This window comes from Pogona vitticeps, chromosome 5 (assembly GCF_051106095.1).
Source record: "Pogona vitticeps strain Pit_001003342236 chromosome 5, PviZW2.1, whole genome shotgun sequence".
NCBI classification, from domain to species: Eukaryota; Metazoa; Chordata; class Lepidosauria; order Squamata; family Agamidae; genus Pogona; species Pogona vitticeps.
This window is the reverse complement of record NC_135787.1, coordinates 12293009-12314611: the sequence shown is the minus strand read 5'-3', so window position 1 is coordinate 12314611 and position 21603 is coordinate 12293009. Positions and strand designations below refer to the sequence as shown.

At 41.8% G+C, this 21603-nt stretch overlaps 2 protein-coding genes across 2 annotated transcripts in view; both read left to right on the top strand.

The window, feature by feature from the left end:
- HPSE (heparanase) overlaps positions 1 to 2849 on the top strand; it is a 28425-nt gene extending 25576 nt beyond the window's left edge. Inside the window, exon 12 of the mRNA XM_073002015.2 lies at positions 519 to 2849. Coding sequence (XP_072858116.2) covers positions 519 to 678 — 160 coding nt within the window. The 3' untranslated portion in view covers positions 679 to 2849. The remainder of the gene's footprint in view (positions 1 to 518) is intronic.
- Positions 2850 to 4428: 1579 nt separating this feature from the next.
- On the top strand, positions 4429 to 21596 carry COQ2 (coenzyme Q2, polyprenyltransferase). Its single transcript, XM_020801762.3, has 7 exons — positions 4429 to 4715; positions 8872 to 9038; positions 9529 to 9650; positions 12300 to 12385; positions 15674 to 15807; positions 17209 to 17397; positions 18300 to 21596. Exons 1-7 carry the CDS (start codon positions 4457 to 4459, stop codon positions 18480 to 18482), a joined length of 1140 nt encoding a protein of 379 aa, XP_020657421.3. The 5' UTR covers positions 4429 to 4456; the 3' UTR covers positions 18483 to 21596.
- The last annotated feature ends 7 nt before the right edge of the window (positions 21597 to 21603 follow it).

The following is a 21603-nucleotide window of genomic DNA, read 5'->3' as shown; positions in this document are numbered from 1 at the left end:
GCAACTGGCAGCAGAGCGGAGGAAAAGATTCCCAGTCTGAGTCTCCACTGTGTCTCCTGGGAGAGTGTCTTGCCAACTGATGGGGTTACATGCCCTGCCAGATGTGTGGCCTTGGGCAAGCTGCATGACCCCAGAGTGCAACCAGAAAGAGGGATCGATAAACTACTTCTGAGTCACCTAGAAAAGCCTGGGTCACATTTGCAGACCTAACTTTACCGTATATAACTAATTAATACGTCAATTACATAAATAAGTAAGGATCAAACCTCTTGCCCACACCAGTCACACATTCTCACTGGAACCAACCATGGAGATGAAAAATGAAAAGGAGAACAAACAGAAAGTAAGCTTGCCTCAATAACCAAGCACATGCCTACCGCTTGACTATCGCCATTCTCATTTTAGAAGCCGGTTTTCTTAAAGCATGCAAATCAAAATGAATATGTATGGTTTTGTGATTATATTTTCGCCCCTGATTTGTTGGTCAGTGTCTAAATATCACCCTTTCCCTCTTGCAGGTCTGTTCAGCTGAATGGCCATGTCTTAAAAATGTTGGATGATGAAACACTGCCAACGATCAGTGAGAAGCCTCTGAGTCCAGGAAGCAGGCTTGGGTTTCCTGCTTTCTCTTATGGATTTTATGTCATAAAAAATGCCAAAGTAAGGGCATGCATCTAGCAAGTCAAGACATGCTACCAAAATTCAGTTGAAGACTACAGCCTTGTGAAAACATTGGACCTTTCAACTGTTCCAGATATTCTGATCGGCGGGGGAAAGTGTGTCAGGAGAGATAGGCATTACCGAGACCTTTTTTTCCAGCTTTTTCTATATTTCTAGAAAATTATTTCAACTCCTCAGTCTGCAACAGTTACTTAAGCACTTTGTTTCAGTTCTTATCATCCCAACAATGAAGGATCTGCTACAGGAAGGTTTCTCTCTGGCTTTTTAGTCCCTACTGAATGATGACATTCACATGGTAGCTGTGATCCAGTCACTTGCTTCCAGCCTGATCTACCTCATCGAGTTGTGATAAGGATCAAGAGTGGAGGAGGAGAACCATCTATGGTGCTTTAAGCTTTATCAGAGGAATGGTTGGATATAAATTTAGCATATAAAAATGCAATACAATAAATGCCAAGCAGTAAATCGGAAGAAGGGTGGCATCACTAGATTACAGGAAGTTTCAGGATAAATAGAGAAATAGACCAGTCAAGTGTTCAGAAACTTGAAGGCAAAACAAAACTATCTAAGGACAGCAAAGACCAACTAAGCAAACTCTAGGCACAAGTAGCATTACATACCTGTCACCTCAATATTATTAAAGCAGGAGGGGAAAACCGATTCCATTTTATGTTATCAGTGGAGGCAGTCGAAATTAAGGAACAAGTAACTGTTTTCCCTGGATCAATTGTTAGGAAGCAAAACCCTGACTTCGAATGAATGTTATTTGTTTCACATTCCCTGTGAATCCAGAAATCTAACTAGCTTGACTATGTTTATTTTATATGCCATTATTACTTGTCACCTTCCTGTATCTTATACAGGACAGCTAAGAAGCCAGAGCCTGACACCACTGTTTTCTTCTCCTATGGGGTTGTTTCATGACAGATCACCACAATTTTCTTTTTTTTTTTAAAAAAAATGTGGATTAAAGACACTTTTCTCACCCCTCTGTGATTAGAGGCTCTGAAGCTAAGTTCCACTATCTTCATAGTAGATCCACCCCTGCTAAGAATCCCTGGCGTCCTTGCATTTTACGTAGAGTTTGGAAACGTTTCCTTTCCTGGACTACATCTCCCAGCCCTGTCCACTTACAGTCCAAAAACAAAACTTGTATTTGCTTTCAAAACAGGGTTAGAACGAGAAGATATTATCTTCTAGACCAGTGGTTCCCAACCTTGGGTCCCCAGGTGTTCATTAACTAAAACTCCCATAAGCCTCCACACAAGTGGTGCTGGCCAGGATTTCTGGGATTTGTAATTCAAAAACACCTGGAGATGTAAAGTTGTTCTAGAAATTGTTCAAACAATTGTAGTGCTTGTTCTAATGTATCTGGCCCATCCCCATGATATCATCTGTGCCAGTCTTTAAACTGATGAGAACACCTGCGTGGGTGATTGCAGAACAAAGGAAGGCTAATTGCCTTAGAACAAAGGAGTCGACAGCACGGATGTCAGAACCAGCGGAGCCTATGGGCAATGCCCTGAGAGCTCTTTTTATTTACTTAGCATGATTACATAGTATGTTGCTAGAATTCAGATAGGATACTAGCTATCTAATTGTAACCAGGATTGGTTGAAATAACTCTTTGATCTTATGCTCTACCTTTGAGCGAAAGGGCAGAATAAGGGGTTACCCCGCCTGCTAGCAGCTGCCACTTCCTGCCAGGAGTGTATGCACGTCACTGGAACAGAATGCAGCTACAACCTTTAAGCAGAAGTTTCCCACACATCTGTGTTGCACACAGAAGGTTCCAGGGTTCAATCCCTGGCATCTCTCTGTATCTGAAATGCCAGTCAGGGAAGAACAGCCTTCCCTAACTAGATTCATTCCAGAGGTATAATACTAAAAACTCCCACCATCCCAGGACACAAAGTCAGTGGTGATAATCATAGGAGTTGTAAATAAGCAGAGGACATCAGCTTACAAAGGGGCCAGTGTGAAGACTGCTGATCTAAATTAATCAGTTTTCTGATTCTATATAAGGCAGCTTCTTATGTTCCTAGATTTTGGAACAAGATTTGTCAAAATATAATCCTAGATAACTCTATTTTATTTTACTTTTGAAGTGCTTTTGTATATGCCTTTCCTGGTATTTGCACATTTTGGAATAAAATGATTTATATTAATAGTTGCTGTTACAGTTGTTCAGTTTTGCATTTGTCACAAAACCTCCACAGTGATAAAGGAGTCGTTTATTTGAGATTTATCTAGGTTCTTATTATAATGCAGAAGATGCACGTTTAAAAGGTTCTAGTGCTGCCCTTAGAGATGTTATACTTTAAGATCTGAGAAGATTCTCAGTCATCCAGGTGTGGTTATCTTGAAGTTGAATCATGGCAACAGGACTTCTTTCTTGTTAGCTTAATGCGTTCCACTACTCATCTGAGTAGCTGAAGAAGCTATTTGGATGAGTAGCGGAAACATTTCAGCCTAAGAAGAAAGAGATCCAGTTGCCATGACTCAGCTTCCAGATATACTTCAAGTACTGCAGTTCCTTGTATTGATTGTGTTGTCTGGGAATCTAGGGAATGAAGTCCAGAACATCTGGATCTTCAAAAACCCATACCCTATACTACAAAAAGAACAACCAGACTGACTTGAAAACTCTTTAAAAAGAAAGAGAGTTCTCAATATTACTATGTCCATAACCATATCTTCAGGAAAAACCCAACAGGAATTTGACGTGAGCCCTGGTGCAGTTAGAAAATGGCGCCAGTGTGCACTTTTGAAAACTGCACCAGACTTCCTGTCACCTGTTGGCCAGGGCTGGGAAGCTTCACGAAATTCAAAGACACCTGCTTCTTGGGAGGAAAGTAATGACAAACCTCGACAGCATCTTAAAAAGCAGAGACATCACCTTGCTGACAAAGGTCTGCAGAGTCAAAGCTATGGTTTTTCCAGTAGCAATGTATGGAAGTGAGAGCTGGACCATAAAGAAGGCTGACCGCCAAAGAATTGATGCTTTTGAATTGTGGTGCTGGAGGAGGCTCTTGAGGCACTTTTCAGGGTCTTCTTCTAGGTGTACCCTGAGATTGTGCAGCTTGCCCAAGGCCACACAGGCTGGCTCTTAGTAAAAAGAAAAATCACAGTAAAAAGCTTCGTGCAGGTTACCGGAAACATTTAGTTCCTGCCCATTTCTCCCTGCTCACTGAGGTATCTCTGGAGGAGAATACTTGGGGCAACCAGGGTTTTTAGAAGCATAACAAATCTTTATTTTAAAAACAACAACAGCAAAATGGCAAACACTACTAGATAGTGAGCAAGGTAGCTTGCAATTGGTTAACAAGTCAGCATTCATGAACACAAAGATGCAAGCCTTTGCTGCCTAGACACCGTTGGGCTCAATGATCTCTGTGACAGCTTAATTAGTTAAAAATAATAATAGGGAAACCCACCCACCAACCACTATCATTGTTTAAAAGCAGGGTGGGAAAGCCTTTAAGTCTTCCTGAAATTGCCACAATGCCCATAAACTTATGGTAAAAACTAAACGAAGCCACTGATACATGCCAGTAGAGCTATTTAAAATCCTGCTTTTAAACAACAATCGTGTGGGAGCGGGCGGGATCCTATTATTATTGGCAGCCAGTTGGGCTGTAGTGGGATTTTTTTACGGCAGATGAGGTTTTTATCTGTTTCGTTAGATCCCGGAAGTGTGGATTAGAAGAGGGGATTTTTTTTTAATTCCTCTTTAACTCTAAAGAGAGGAAATGACGTCAGATCCAGAGCCTTCATGGCTACCGCGAGGTTCCTCTCGCGCCTGCCCGGCCGGCTTGGCCCCAGGGGCTGCCTTCTCGCGAGGGGAGGCTCGGCTCGTTTACCGACAGCCGCCCTCTGGGCCTTATCTGGCCCCGGTTGGGACCACGGCCCTCCCCGCCCGGCGGGACCAAGGCAACGGCCCACCCGCGCCTTCTCCGCCGCGGCTTTGGTGCGAGCAGCGCCGGGTCCCCTTCAGCCCTACTTGCGCCTCATGAGGCTCGACAAGCCTATTGGTAGGTCGGTGTGTCAATCAGTCTCAGAGGGGGCGCTGGAGCCAATAGGCTCCCTCCTTCTGTCTTTGCCTTCTCTCTTATGGGAACTTAGGTAGGATGGGGATTATTGTTATCCTGTCCTGCGTGTGTTTTTACTGTGGGATAAATCCATAGATGTATTCCTGAGTAGACATGTAACATTTCCGAAAAATTCTATTCCTCCCCCCCCCAAAAAATACATTTTCCCCCTGTAAGAAAATTGAAGTTTTTGAAAATTTTACATATCTTTAAGTGGTTGCACAACTGTTGTGGATTTTTCCCCCAGGAAAATGCGGGGGGAGGGGAGAGTGCTTTTTGCCAGGAAAAAAAATGGAAATATTCAGAAAATTTACATCTCTCTCAGTGCAAGTGCAACTACTGTGCATTTCTTCTGGGGGGGAAAGGGAAATTTTGGGAAATGTTGCATCTCTGTTCCTGAGTAAATACTTGTTTATCAGTTGCCTTTCTCCCAATAAGGGATCCAAGGTGGCTCACGTATTAAAAAGAGAGTAGTATTAAAAGCATAATAAGTTAAACAGTAATAAAACTTTGCTAATTATAATTCGATTGAATGATTTTTTTTGTTGTTTAGTCGTTAAGTCGTGTTCGACTCTTCGTGACCCCATGGACCAGAGCATGCCAGGCCCTCCTGTCTTCCACTGCCTCCTGGAGTTTGATCAAAGTCATGTTGGTCGCTTTGTTGACACTGTCCGACCATCTCATCCTCTGTCGTCCCCTTCTCCTCTTGCCTTCACTCTTTCCCAACATCAGGGGCTTTTCTTGGGAGTCTTCTCTTCTCATGAGATGGCCAAAAGATTGGAGCCTCAGTTTCAGGACCTGTCATTCCAGTGAGCACTCAGGGTTGATATCCTTCAAAATGGATAGGTTTGTTCTCTTTGCAGTCCAGGTTACTCTCAAGAGTCTCCTCCAACACCACAATTCAAAAGCACCAATTCTTTGGTGGTCATCCTTCTTTATGGTCCAGATCTCTCTTCCATACATCGCTACAGGAAAAACCATAGCTTTGACTATGCAGACCTTTGTTGGCTAAGTGATGTCTCTGCTTTTTAAGATGCTGTCTAGGTTTGTCATTGCTTTCCTCCCAAGAAGCAAGCGTCTTTTAATTTTGTGGCTGCTGTCACCATCTGCAGTGATCATGGAGCCGAAGAAAGTAAAATCTGTCACTGTCTCCATATCTTCCCCTTCTGTTTGCCAGGAGGTGATGGGACCAGTAGCCATGATCTTAGTTTTTTTGATGTTGAGCTTCAGACCATTTTTTGCGCTCTCCTCTTTCACCCTCATTACAAGGTTCCTTAATTCCTCCTCACTTTCTGCCATCAGAGTGGTATCATCTGCATATTGGAGTTTGTTAATATTTCTTCTGGCAAACTTAATTCTGGATTGGGATTCCTCCAGTCCTGTCTTTTGCATGATGTAGTCTGCAAATAAGTTAGATAAGCAGGGAGACAATATACAGCCTTGTTGTACTCCTTTCCTAATTTTGAACCAACCAGTTGTTCCTTATCCAGTTCTAACCCTGACTATGAGGGCTACTCCATTCCTTCTACGGGATTCTTGCCCACAATAGTAGATATGATAATCATCTTAAACTGAATTCGCCCATTCCTGTCCATTTTAGTTCACTGATGCCCAGGATGTCAATGTTTATTATTGATATCTCCTGTTTGACCACATCCAGCTTTCCAAGGCTCATAGATCTTACATTCCAGGTTCCTGTGCAACATTTTTTTTGCAGCATCGGACTTTCCTTTCAGTTCCAGGCATGTCCGCAGCTGAGCATCCTTTCGGCTTTGACCCAACCAATTCATTAGCTCTGGACCTACTTGTCCTTGTCCTCCGCTCTTCTTCAGTAGCCTGTTGGACGCCTTCCCATCTTAGGGGCTCATCTTCCAGCGTCATATCTTTTAGCCTGTTGTTTCTGTCCATAGGGTTTTCTTGGCAAAGATACTGTAGTGGCTTGCCAGTTCCTGCTCCAGATGGATTGCGTTTAGTCAGAACTCTCCACTATGACCTGTCCGTCTTGGGTATCGTAGGGTCATGTTTGAGCTGACCTTCTGTGCTCATGCCTCATTGCTTTTTAAATATGGGTCGTTAAATGCATATGTCATGGTGAGTCTAATTTCTCATGACTGGGTTCTTATGTAGCCATCCATGTAATGCCCATAGTTGTGGTTCTCCTCACTTATGTGTCTGCATTCTTACATGCTGCCATTGTAAAGGAGTCAAGCTGAGTTGTTAGTTTAGCTATAAAATTATCAGCACCTCATCTTCAGACATAAGCAGCTGATAAATTTTATCTCTACATTGAAAAAAAGCTGCTTTGACTTCTGTTTACAAAATGATACCAAAACAGGTTGTAGCTTTCTATAGTTTGTTGTAGCTGAATATAGAAAATAATAAGAACAGAATTATGATGAGAAACCTTCCTGTATGACTTTGGGATCCATGTCCCAAGTCTGAATCTTTGGTATCAAGTCCCAAGCCCCAGATCCAAGTCTCTATTAAAAACAAGCTTTTCCCCCCCAGAAAAAAAAAAGGATTTCAAATCACTCATTGAGTTTGAGTCGTGGAGAGAATAACCCCATTCAGGTCTCTGGTGCTACTCAAGTCTGACTTGACAGCGAGTCACGTGACTCAAGTCCCCATCTCTGGGAAGCCCCATCAGAGCCATCTGTATAAGCACACACTTGGCGATCCTAGTGTTCTAGACTGGACTGGGGTGACTTGATTTCCATGGAACCTGCTTCTGTGTAATATAGCCTTAATTTGAGAGCATTCCTCTAAGCATACAGTACATTTCTGCATTCTTCTGATGTAATTTTGGTACCCTTCTGTACTTTTGTTCATTCTGTTCTACTTTTGACCTCCAGAGGGAGTAAAGCACCATTAGAAATACGTACTGTAATTATAAAGTTAAGGGTTGGTATAATGTATTCACGAAGGCTGGTATAATGCTGTCGATTTTGTCTCAGATGTGGTTGTGGATTGTGGCGGGCTTCTGAAATAAAATTCTGTATTCGGTCTTAAGCTGCAGTTTAGCTTGTTCCTTCTTTTCTGCTGAAAGAGGAATATATTTGTTATTTCCACTTCTATATTGTTTAATTAGTGTTATCACTCTGTGTGGTTCATAATGTGCAATAAAATCATACAAAATCATATGCAATAAAATCATCATATGCAATAAAATCATATGTAATATATATAATAAAAGAAATAAATTCGGTCTCTTGCTGTAACTACCTTTAAATAGAAATACACAAATAAAATCCCATTTGAGCATCTCAGGATATTGTCACATGAGTTGAAGGCAGCTTTATACAATTCTGTCTTGATTAGGTTCCTAAAAGTAGACAGATAGCACCTGATGAATCATTCCAGAAGGAAGTGGCCATGATTGAGAGAGATTAGCTCCTAGTGTTAGCTTTTTTGGCCTCCTTTGTTGTTGCAATTCTGAACATCAAGAACAACAAGGAGTGTGTGGGATGGGTTGCTATTTTGGGGAGAGATGTTCCACCAAATATAAAGGTTCTAAACAGAGATAAATGAGAGTCCTGTGGACTGCGAGGAGAACAAACCTATCCAATCTAAAGGAAATCAAGCCTGAGTGCTCACTGGAAGGACAGATCCTGAAGCTGAGGCTCCAATACTTTGGCCATCTCATGAGAAGAGAAATCTCGCTGGAAAAGACCCTGATGTTGGGAAAGTGTGAAGGCAGGAGGAGAAGGGGACGACAGAGGAGGAGATGGTTGGACAGTGTCCTTGAAGTGACCAACATGAATTTAACCCAACTCCGGGAGACAGTGGAAGACAGGAGGGCCTGGCGTGCTCTGGTCCATGGTCCATTGGCTAAACCGTTGTTACATGCTTCTAAGCCCTGCCTCCTCTAGTGGGTGACCACTTAGAGGCGGGCCAGGGAAGCCAGGCCACTGCTAGAGGAGGCAGGAAACTGACAATGAAGACATGCCAAGACTGTCTACATCTTCAGAGGTAGTTGACAAATGCAGAAAGACAGGACAGCTATTAAACAGAATCACAACAGCATGAGGAATCAGCAGCTTGTGTGAATGTGGGTTAATATTGCTCCTTCTCCAACCTCTTACATATTTTTTATTTTTAGGGACATGGCTGCTGTATCTACCCTGCACCTGGAGTATTGCCCTGGCAGCTGAGCCAGGCTGTTGGCCGGCCTGGGATATGTTGCTACTTTTTGGTACCGGTGCATTGCTGATGCGTGGAGCAGGATGCACAATTAACGACATGTGGGATCGGGAGTATGACAAAAAGGTAGAGAAGACTTGAAAAGACTAGGCAGGCTGATAATGTTTGCTCAGTAAGAAAAATGCCTTCTTGTAAAGCAGTCCTCCCACCTGAAATGCTGACTGAAGGAAACAGTATTGCTAATGTCTGTGATCCTGAGCAATGAATTATTCATACTGTTTCTACCAGGCCATAAATGCCTGGACTGCACTTACTGTTGTTTACGTTGAAAGACACACTAGAAGTATGCATGTCAATTTAATGGAATACATCAGAGTTGACAAAAGGCAATGTATGTTGAAAGGCAATTAGACAGAGGTTTTTCCCTTCAAGCCAGATGTTCTTAATATACCTGCTTTCAGCTTGCTAGAAGGGTAGAAACACACAACCTGAGTAGCAGGAGTCTGCTTTTTCAACATTACGAAATCTAATTTTTTTTTTTTTTTGGCTTGTGAACAGTAGGTGTGTGTGTTGCTAATGATAATAACCAACCATTGAAAAAATCCCTGTGGTTTAGGTGTCAAGAACAGCAAGTCGGCCACTGGCAGCTGGAGAGATCTCAAGTTTTCAGTCCCTTGTGTTTCTTGGGGGACAGCTTAGTTTGGCGTTATGTGTCTTATTATGTTTAAATTATTACAGGTAAGTTAAACATGGACGGTTTTTGTTTTTGCCATAATCGGTGTAGGTTTGGAATCATTCTCGCAGAGGCATAAAACAGGCACAGTCTTCACATTTGAATTGATAATTTTTCTTTTTGTTGTTGTTTAGTTTCAGTTTTTCCCGAAGACAGAATTTGGTTGACCAAATCTCATACAGCAATTTTCATTGAAATCTAGCAGGGAAATCAGCCTTTTTTTAAAAAAAAATCACACCAGAAATAAGGGATGAAGAAGTTTATTTAATTTTATTTATTTATTATATTTTTATCCCGCCCTTCTAGACATATGTCTACTCAGGCGGCTCACAATAAATTATTCATAAAAACATAAAAAGCCTCCCCGAGTAGACATGGTCTAGAGGGGTGGGGTATAAATAAATAAATAAATAAATAAATAAATAAATAAATAAATAAATAAATAAATAAATAAATAAATAAATAAATAAATAAATAAATAAATAAATAAATTTAAAACGATTTACATTGAAAATCCAAGATGGGAAAGATGAGAGTGGGAGCTAAGTACTAGCTGGAGGGAAGGCCTGCCAAAAGAACCAGATCATCAATTTACTTTTGAAAGCTCCCAGCGAGGGGGCCAGGTGAATCTCCGTGGGCAATGTGTTCCAAAGGCGAGGGGCCGCTGCCGAGAAGGCCTGGTTTTTAGTTTTTCCTTCTGGGCTTCTCTCAGTGTTAGGCCCCTCAGCTGCCCAGCCTGGCTAGAGCAGGTGATACAGGTAGATCTAGGTGGAGGAGGCATTCTGCCAGATATTGAGGTCCTAAACCGTAGCAGGCTTTTGAGAACCTCAATTTGCTTTTGTTTTGTTTTGTGTTTCTTGTTTAAAACCTATAGCTTTTAAAGAAGTAGCTGTGTTAGTCTGTGCAGGCATATTAGACAAAAAGAGAAAGAACAAATAGGAGGGGGTGCTGACAAGTATTGAGCCTTACCCAGAAAAAAAATGAGCTAGGAAGCTGTAACTGCCACACTATTCTACATATTCCCCCAGGAAGTCAACACACTTGCGACATTTGCCCTGCAGCTTCTTAAGTCCCTGCAAATACAATTCTTCCGACTGCTGGTGTAACCACTCGTTTGAAGTATTAGTTGCCTCCAGAACACTCCCAGATTGTTGTCCCTTTACGTGTTTTTTGAGTTTGGGGAATAGATAATAGTAAGAAGGAGCCAGGTCGGGAGAATAGGGTGGATGGGGCATCACTTGAAAGCCTAAGGAGGTCAATTTTGTCATTGTTTCACCTGCAGTGTGTGACGAGGTGTTGTTATGCAACAGGATGACACCTTTGGAGAGCTTTCCTCGGTGTTTTCCTCGATGTTTTGCCTCAGTTTCATCAATAAAGCACAGTAATATTTTACATTGGCATTTGAACCCTGTTGGAGGTAGTCCACCAGCAGAACCCCCTTCTTATCGCAAAAAACTGTTGCCATTTGCTTCTGCACTGACCTTTGCACTTGGAACTTCTTTGGCCTGGGGGAACCACTGTGCCTCCAATCCTTAGACTGTTCCTTTGTCTTAGGCTCATAACAATAGATCCATGTCTCATCACCATTTGCCAGTTTGCCCAAAGTGTTCCAAAACAGCCACCAATGACTCCACATGTTTGCTCTTTTGTTTGGTTGTCAAAAGTTTGGGGATCCACTTTGCTACCAGCTTTCTCATTTCCAAGTCATTGTGGATAATGGCACCAACTCTCTCACGTAATATTCTCAGATATGTAGCAATACTTATGGCTGATATTCAGCGGTCCTCGTATTGAGTAAATATTGAGCCTTATTTGTTATAAAACTGACAAGGAAGGCTCAATACTTGTCAGCACCCCCTCGTATTATGGCTCCTTAAAGGCTAACAGCGATATTTGAATGCAAGCTTTTGTGGATCAGACTGTCTGGATAGCTCAGTGGTTTAGGTATCTGTCTGTGGAGTCTGTGGTTGGGAGTTGGATTCCCTACTGTGTCTCTTGTGAGAAGAACCAACCTGTGTGACCTTCGGCAAACTGTACAATCCCAGGATGTCACCAGCAGCAGGAAAGGTGAACCACTTCTGTGTATTGTCTACCTAGAAGACCCTGAAAAGGGTTGCCATAAGTCAGAATTCACTTTGATGGCTTATGACTTTTTTTATTATGTGTGGATAAAGTCCACTTCCTCAGACTATATTACTGTCGTACATAGCTCCCAAACCCATGAGGATATAGATAATGGGCAGAATGACAATGGTTCATTAAGAACAGGACTACCAGGCTTTGAATAATCTCAGTTACTAGTCTATGAGTCTACAAGGTAAGATTTAAGTTAACAATTGTAAGCCTTGTTGACACAAGTGGCTAACTAGAGGAACCCATATAGAATTTCACACTTGGTCATGAGCTTGACTGATGTTAATCCTTTTTGAGCTGGTCTCTAATCAAGACTGACCGATCATATAGAAATGGCAGGTGCTCAGTTAGATTGTTCTAATCAAGCCCAATTTTTCCAAAGCAGCCCACACGAGCTTGCCCACTGCTGCTAGTGTGACTGCCCCCAGAATAAAGCACTACGGAATAGTTGATGTGGAAGTACAGTACATGCACCAAGATTTTAATTTTAATTTTTGTTAAAGCTTCTTTTCCATTCTCAGTATTGCTTTAGGAGCCGCCTCGTTATCTCTCGTGGTGACTTACCCACTCATGAAGAGAATAACATACTGGCCACAGTTATTCTTGGGTAAGCTCAGGAAATTCTTTTTCTTCTACATGGGTTGTTCTTACTGACTTAACACTACATTGGGGTGTGATTTGGTTACTTAAGATGTTGTGTTCTTTGCAAGAAATGAACAGATTTATCCTGAGATGTAATTGCTCATTTCCTCCCCCTGCAGTGTGATGCTTATTCTGCAAGCACCAACTCCTCCTAAGCTGATGTCTCCTCACAGACAAAAGTTCCTCCATAGTGTTAGGTACTTGTTTATACCTTCAAGTTCTGGTATCACATTTTAATTGAGCTATCAAGTGGCTTACAAAAACAGAAAATAAGCGGTATAAAACTGTTTAGGAATGATGGGAATACATGCTGAAGTTGAAGCGGTTTTAAAGGTTTGGCAAATTAAAATGATTTCGCTACAGTGGGGTCTCGACTTACGAACTTAATCCGTATTGGAAGGTGGTTCTTAGGTCGAAAAGTTCTTAGGTTGAATCTGCATTTCCCATAGGAATGCATTGAAAACCATTTAATCTGTATCTGCTCTTTTCCGTCCATAGAAACTAATGGGAAGCTGCTATTCCGCCTTCTACCACTAGAGGGGGATATTTTCCCCCCATAGGTTCAGGAAACGAGGAGGAAGGCAGGGAACAGTTTGCAAAGCACTTTAGAAATCTTTTTTTTTCAATGAAGCCAATTTTAAATCATGTTTTAAAACATGTTGTGCTGATTTTTTTCAGCACAAAGACACACAGGCAGGCTTTTTAAGTGCTGAGCAAGCCTCTGGATGCCTCTTCAGAGCCAGCCCATCAGCTGTTAGGCGGGGAGAGGAGAGGGCAGGAATAGGGGAAAATCACAAAATGACTGTCAGGCTCCCTTCTGGGTGTCGGCTTTTAGCTGTTTCCTGCTCTTTTTCCTGCTGTTTGGGGGCTACCAAGGCTTGGTAAGTGACGTTCTTTTATTTATTTTTAAGTTTCTGACCCTTTTCCCCCCTCCAGAAGCCTCTAAGGGGAGGGAGGGGCACTTTTTTCCTGTTCGTAACTCGAGGGAAGTTCGTATGTTGAGTCCTTATTTCCCCTATAGAGCGGGTTTGTAAGTAGAGTTGTCCGCAAGTAGGGTCGTTCGTAAGTCGAGACCCCACTGTTATCTGTGTCAGTTCTCAAACCTTCCATGGGCAAGGAGACATCAGAGGAGCCCTTGGGGTTGATCATCAACACATGGGAGACTTGTATGTACAAAGACCTCAGAACTTTATTCCAGAACTGTATGCAGCAGACCAGTTGACGTCGCTGTCTCTTTCCCCTCCGGACCCTTTCTACTTCTCTTAGGGTAGACTAGTTAAGCTTCACCGTCTCCCAGTCCAGTTCAAGTCCCTTGGGATGATTCTGTTCACCCTCAAGTCTATTAATGTCTTTGTTCCACCTTCCGCTCTTCCTTAGCATGGAGGTCTCATTTGAACCGCCAGTCTCTTGAATCGATTTTTTCTTCTCCAGTGCCTTAATTGGGTTGGAGATGGGATCAGTGCATGTCGGATTGGGCTAGCACCGATAGAGTGGACCCAGTCCACCACATCATAGGTTCATTGTCAGGCTGGTCTAGTCTCTGGCCCAACCGTGGTGGGTCCATCCAGTAGTAGACCTTGTGGAAGAGTGCTCCATGGTGAGGCCAGTGTATCTAATGGCCCGTTCACTCTGTCATCGAAATGCACCAAAACAGGTTCTATGTATTCCCCAGTTGGGTGTCACCTTTAATTCTACAACTACTCACCGGGCAGGATAACTCCAACCAAGACCCTCACAGGTGATTTTCAGATCTGGATAGAAACAAGGAAGTAGTCTTCAATGGTGAGGAAACATAATTCCCTCCCCCCCTTCTCTCTGGTACTGTGATAGCCAACACCTCACAATCCAGAGGACTTGAACTGGACTGGCAAAGGGCGAGACTTAGCTGCTCTACCCTAAGTGCCAACGCCCCACCTCACCCTACCTGTTTTACAACTGCCGGATACATATGTTGAGTGTTCCTAACAAATCATCTGCTAGGGCATATGTTGAAAAAGTTGTCTTTGGGGTACAATTTTCAGATTTCCCCAGCAGGCCTGGTCAGTGGGATTCTGGCAATCATAATCCAACTAAACACGTTTTCCCCCCTAAATTCTGCATGGGGGTGGTCAGGATCACAGCAGGTCTACAGGACTGTAGACCTTCTACAGGAAACACGAAATGCAGCACGAAATGCAGGGGGAATGTTTGGCAGATGCATTTTTTCCATCACAAGTCTTAACAGTGATGAGCAAAGCTTGCTTTTTTGGGTAGCTCAATAAAAGGTAAACCAGCTTTGCCTTCCTTTGTGTCCTGTCACCCTGTTGGTGAATCAAATAAAGAGAGTGACAATAATTCACCTTCTACAGGAAACACAAGTAGGATTCAGAAATGGGAGCGGCAGGCCTTGAGTCATACTTTTTCTATTGGAAACTGCCTTCCTCATTGCATAGGACTTGACTCACTTATTAGAAAGTACATTAAAAGGAATTACCATGTTGTTTCACAGAGGCTTGGCTTTTTCAAATCTAAAGGTAGCATTCTACCATCCATTTATGATGTTCTCTCTCTCTTTTCTTTTGTTGCCAACTAATTCATTTTGAATCAGGCTTGAGTTGTACAGAAATGAGGTGCCTTCTGTTTTTCTGCAACATAGATTTGCAAGCAACCACCATTCCAACCCTCCCGCCATGTGGGAACATCCATCAAAGTACATATTTGAATGAACCAGATATATGCCATTTGAGATCTCCTTTTGTACAACTGCCTCAGTTGTCTGCTCAGTCTGTTTGGCCATATGCTGGCACACTGAAGCAACAACAAAAATGTGCCGGCTTTCCGACAAGTTCATGTTCCCATCTGTCTCTGTAAAGCAGGGAGATAGCACTGCATGCCTTCCACAATCAGAAATGGGGAGATTGCACTAAGTATGTTTTTCTTCCTTGCATTACTAGAGGCGTGTACACTTCATGATCCACAGATTCCCTTTCAGTGGGAGCTGTGGAGGTTAGGAAGACTTTGTGCTGCAATAAGCCCGTGTCCGTGTAGCAAGACACTGCTTTTATTTTCTTGCTCCAGACTAACAGAATTTCTTTTCAGTACAGTATTTAAATGAGAGTTGTTATTCTATTGATTTGCAAAGCATTTCCAAAAGTCCTGTCTGAGGGCCTTGCAGGTCATTTTGAATCTTGCTGCCGTTTTTTCCCTGAAAAATAGAATGCATGCTATGACTGCCATGTGAGGCTCTTTTCTTTTGTTTCTCCCTCTCTTTTAGGCCTTGCCTTTAACTGGGGGGCTTTACTTGGCTGGTCAGCTGTCCAAGGCTCTTGCAACTGGTCCGTTTGCTTGCCACTGTACTTCTCAGGAGTTCTGTGGACACTCATATATGACACTATTTATGCTCATCAGGTATAGAGTTTTCTGATTGCTAAATGAGATCCTTGAAGTAAGGGTCTGATGCTGAGTGGTTTTGATGAATTATAATGCCACAAGGTAGTTGCTTCTGCTGAATGCAAAAATGGATTTTACATCCCTTGTGTAGGTTTGAAACTATTTATAATTATTTTAGTGTTTTTGCTGGTTATTGTCACCTGCCATCAAGGTCTTGTTTTGTCATCAAAGCAGGCTAAAAATGAAGATGCAAACAGTGTCTTTGTATGTTTGATAGTTTAAGGTGTCATCACTACAGTTTTATCAAATTTGAATTACATGGCAAGCAGCTCAAAATCTAAACCAGCAGTTCTTAGCCTTTTCTTTACCACGGGCCCCCTTTAAACATCTTCTGTTACTGCAGACCATCAAGATTTAGCTCAAGATTCAAAACCCTAAAGTGCATCAAGCATTTACTAAGTTTCTCATGAAGGGCCTTCAGATTTGATTATTGTTGGGTTTTCCATTTTTTTGCTATTTGTTGAGAAACTTCAAATGAGGCGCTGTATTCTCATTGTTACAACCACTTGCAGCCTTTTTAACCATTTTCTTATTTTCCCAAAGCTCATGCAACAGTTTTAAAGATGACTTTAAAGATTCTTTCTTTCTTTCTTTTTTTCTTCATATTTTAACTGCAAAAATCATAGCATTTCTTCAAGCCTTCGCAGACCCTCTGTGAGTTCATTGTGGGCCCCAGGGGTCCGTGGCTCACAGATTAAGAATTGGTGATCTAAGCCAAAAGAAAGAGTTTCTGAATCCCCGCTAAGTGTAGCCCCAGAGGAAAGGAAGCACAGATACGTGGGATTCATTGCAGCTCTTTCTCCTGTAGTTTGGTGTGACATCTGAACATAGCCAGTGAGGTCAATAAAATTACTTTCTGTATTTTAAGTTGGGGATGTCTTGTAGCTGCAAACAAGCTCTTGATCTTGCTTACTCTTTTCCTTCTTCACCTGGTTTTTAGTTTTTGAAAGACACTCTTTCTTGAATTAAGAACTTCTCAAGACGTTCTTGTCATCTCATTCCACCCCTAGTTGTATTATGATTTAGTGGTTTCTGTCCAACTGTTTCTCTTATGTTGACTGTTTTCAGTCTCAGATTTGGATCAAAATTCCCAGGACCGCGTCTTACTAGTATCACATATAACCACAGCACAAGAGTACAAAGCAACTCTTTTTTTCTCCAGGGGTTCCCAACCTTGGGTCCCCAGATGTTCTTGAACTAAAATTCCCAGAATCCTTCACCACTAGCTACACTGGTTAAGGATTTCTGGGAGTTGTAGTCCAAGAACATCTGGGGACCTAAGGTTAGAACCACTGAATTCTATGCAATGTTAGTGCATTTGAGTTTTTCTGCTAACCGATTTGCATCCTTTTTCTGTAGGATAGAAGAGATGATCTTGCCATAGGTGTGAAATCAACGGCACTCAAATTCAATGAAAACACCAAGTTGTGGCTCAGCGGCTTCAGCACTATGATGCTTTTAGGACTTACTGTGACAGGAATTAATTGTGACCAGACTTTCCCATACTATGCAGCAGTAATGGCAGTGGGCTTCCACTTGGCTCAGCAGGTCAGTTACCAGTTTTGTATGCCCTCTTTATACCGAAGTTTGAAATGGGCGGAAGCTGTGTCAGTTTGGCTTAAATTCCTAATTGCCATGTTTTCATATCTGCTGAAATCAGTTACAGTGGTGCCTCGCTTAACAGGCGCCCCATTTAACGACGAATCCGCATAGCAACTAATTTTTTGCAATCGCATTGCGATGTTTTAAATAGGAAAAAATCGCTTTGCGCTGATCGGTACCCTGTTTCGCGTACCGATCATCGCATAGCGATGATTTTCCAACAGCTGATCGGCAGTTCCAAAATGGCCGCCGGGTAAATAAAATGGTCGCCGCTGTGTTTTCGCCCAGATTCCTCGCTTACTGGGCAGCGAAAATGGTGGCCGTATGGAGGATTTTCGCTTAAAGGTGAGTTTTAAGCCCATAGGAATGCATTGAAGGGGTTTCAATGCATTCCTATGGGCTTTTTAAAACCGCATAGCTACAAAATCGCTTTGCAGCGATTTTTGCTGCACGGCTTATCGTCGCTATGCGGGGCACCACTGTATTGGCTTTTCAACAGAATGAGGAGAAGAACAGGTTGGGGATTTTAACCCAGGCCTCCTGAGTTTGAATCCCTGCACAGCCATAGAAGTTCCCTGGAGATGTGGTAGTGGTAAAGCCACTCCTTAAAAAATCTCACATACCTTGAAAGCCCTATTAGGATTGCTGTAAGTCGGTTACAACTTGACAGCACAATAATTTATGCCTCTAGTTCAAAACAGTTGAAATTTAAAACAGTTGAAGGTTCAAGAAAACTTCCCAAAAAAGGGAGGTGTTACAGCGGAAGAGATTTGAGAAGCGGGTGTGCATTTTACAATTTAGATACTACATTACAGTAACATTAATGCAGTTTTCACCTCTTTCCTCAGATACACACTTTGGATATTCATAATCCTGAAGATTGTTGGAAAAAGTTCATTTCTAATCGCACACTAGGATTCCTGCTTTTCTCAGGGATTTTACTTGGAAACTTGTGGAAAAGCAAAAATCCAGAAGAGCTGAAGAAACCTTTAGAGAGTAATTCAAAGGAGACAAATCTGTTTCGTAGATAGGAAACGAACATGAGTTTTTAAAAAACTGCACACATTATTTATAATTTAGTTCTTATTAAAAGAAAATATTTTGAGAAGACAGTATTTTCATGTGTATAAACTATGGTCTCAGCTATTTTGAGCTCTTTCTTTACTCTTCTGAGTAGAGATTGGCAGTTCGTCCTGGTTCGTTTATCACCGCAACAGGTATTGAGTGGTAAGGCACTTTGCCCCCTCCAGCTGGCATCCGCTCAGAAGCCATGTCCGGAAGAGGCAGGGCAGGGAAGCTTCGGATGATGCTTCCGGAGGGAAGGGACAGGGCACCGAACTGCCGAACATTTGTTGTGGCCCTAAATAAACTGTTTCTACGTCCGAGAGAAAAACTGGTGGGGAAAGCATCCATGCTGTAACTCTAAGATTGTACAATTATAGTGGGTGTGAGACAATTATGTATATAAAGGAACTGTGAAAGATAAGTTTTGTAATGTGATTTGTGGAATATTTTGTGTAAAATAATTACATGGTAATATATTTAGAACTATGAACTGTATATTGATTTCTGTCCCGGTGTTGGTTGGTTCCCTGGTTTCTCATTTGTGATGTGTGCTACACTCTTGTGCTAGGTTTGTTGTTGCTGTTACCTGGAAATCTACCCAGATTCTTCATCTGGCCTCCTCCTGAAGGCCTCAGAAGCAGCACTGTGGGCTTCCCTGCCTTGCCTCCTGCTCTAAGCGGGTGTCTGTCTGAGGAGGTGGAGTACAAACTCTGGGACACATGTGCAACACCTGTGGGCCTGATCCACCAAAGTCCAGTAAATGCCCATCTCTGGTGCATGTATATACAGTGATGCCTCGCAAGACGAATGGCTCGCGCAACAAAAAACTTGCAAGCTGAAAGCATTTTGCGATTTATTTTTTTTTGGTGACTCGCTAGACAAATTTTTCTATGGCCGTGCTTTGCAAGATGAATAGGAACACATTAATTCAATTTCAGTGCATTCCTATGGGAAACCGCACTTTGCAAGACGAAATTTTCGCAATACGAAATGACTCGCGGAATGAATTATTTTCGTCTTGCGAGGCATCACTGTAAAATGTGAGCAGTGCTAAGCAACTTACGACTTTTCAGTCTTTCATAGAACAGTTGCCTCAGCTCCTTTGATTTTCAACTAAATAAACATGCATGACTTCCAAATACAAACAGGTTTTCCACTGATAAATATAAATGAAAGATGGTAGGATTGGGGCTTAATTTGGTAAGTTTAATTATCATTTCCTGAACATATTTTAAAAAGCTGGGGCAGCTTTTGACCAAGACAGCTTCTTTATGTGACTCTGTTGTAGCTGACAATATCATTTGTTCTGAAAAGACTTTCAGTGGTGAAAGCTCTGATTGAAAGAACTAGATTAAGCTCACCACTTTGTTGGATTAAGTTAATAATTAAATGATTACTGCTTTTAATTCAAGTAATTCACTTCAGACCAGATGCATTTCCTTTATCGCTTCAGATCTACTACAGATCTGTGTTGTTTATGCCTAGTTAGATGATAAAAGGATTCATTAATGCCAGAATATTAGACAGTCCGATGTTGGCACAGCAGTGAGCTATTCAACCAATGAGGCAGCTGTGCTTTCAGCAAGGGTCCTGTTGCAATATTCTAATTGCACAAGATAATGGAGGGTTGTTGCTTATCTTTCTACTGAGGCAACTATGCTACCTAAGGAAAATATATTGCCCAACCACTCTTGGAAATTATTTTAGATGCAGGTGTGGCAGATACACCCATCAGAAGAGTCACAGTGAGGTCACTTCTGTGACATTTATTTATTTATTTTTATTTATTTATTTAAATTATATGCCGCCCACACTACCCAAAGGTCCCTGGGTGGCATTTGTCTCATAGAAGTCCCTAGTGCTTCCTGTTGTATTATGATGACCTAATTTCATTGCTGAGGTTGAATGGGCAGGGATGCTGTTTCAATTTTTTAAAAAAATCAGCTGGTGCTCTTTTTGATACATACCTGTGAGATTCTGCCTCTGTTGTCAAAAAAAGGGTTAAACCTGGAACACATAACGTATAATTGCTCTTCTGAGAGTTCCCTTTGTGACATAATGTTTTTTTTTCTGTTTCTGCACCTGCACTGTCCATCTGACAATTAATCAGACACACATCTTTAAGAGAAGGATGTAGTTGTCCGAAATGGTTGGATAGCCTTTCACAATGTTTTGGCTGTTGTGTTGCCTTCACTACCCCACCCCGCCCCATATAAATACAAGGCAACAGGATAATGTGAGAATTTTTAACAAAACATTTTCAGGAACTGTAGGTGGAGTGCAAACATTCTCTTCTCAGACACAGTGGCAGCCTTTCCAGCCAAGCCAGCTATTTGGTTTAATGATCAAATACTGTATTTTTCCATGTATAAAACAACAAATTTTCCTAAAATAATTAAAAGAAAAATTGTGGGTCATTTTATACAGGGAAGTAAGGCGAGGGGGAGGAATCAAAGCACTTTGATCCCTGTTTCCATGTTTTGCAAAGAAAATGGAGGGGGAAAGCGATTCCTCCTTTCCCCCTACATTTTCGTGGCAAAAAGCAGCTTTTCCCCTCCATGCAAAGAAAATGGAAGAGAAAGCTGCTTTTTGTAACGAAAGTGTAGGGGGAAAGCAGGAATCACTTTCCCCCTCCACTTTCTTGCAAAGAAAGAAATGTTGGGTGAGAAAAGTGAGGATGTCTGTTATTCTCAATGTACATCAGTTGACAACCTCTTAGGTGCTTATCAGAGGCATTGGGGGCACACTATCAGGTCCACAGCCACTATTGTACCAGAGCACATCAAACTTCCAAAATCTTGTCCAAGCACAGACTGGAACTCAAATCTAGTGTAGAGGTGGCGTACACAAACTGCTACATACAAATAATTTTCAGAATGTGGAAAGTTACTTCTGAAAAGTAATCAATTCCCAGATTTTCAGCATCATATTTTAAGAAAAAATGTATTTTCTTTACCATCTCTTGGTTAACTCTGATAGTCACTTCTTAGATGCTTTAAAACATCTGATTGCAGCACAAGCCATTCCATGAAATATGCACTATGCTTTATTATTCAGCAATAAATTGTAATTATTTGTCATTTGTTT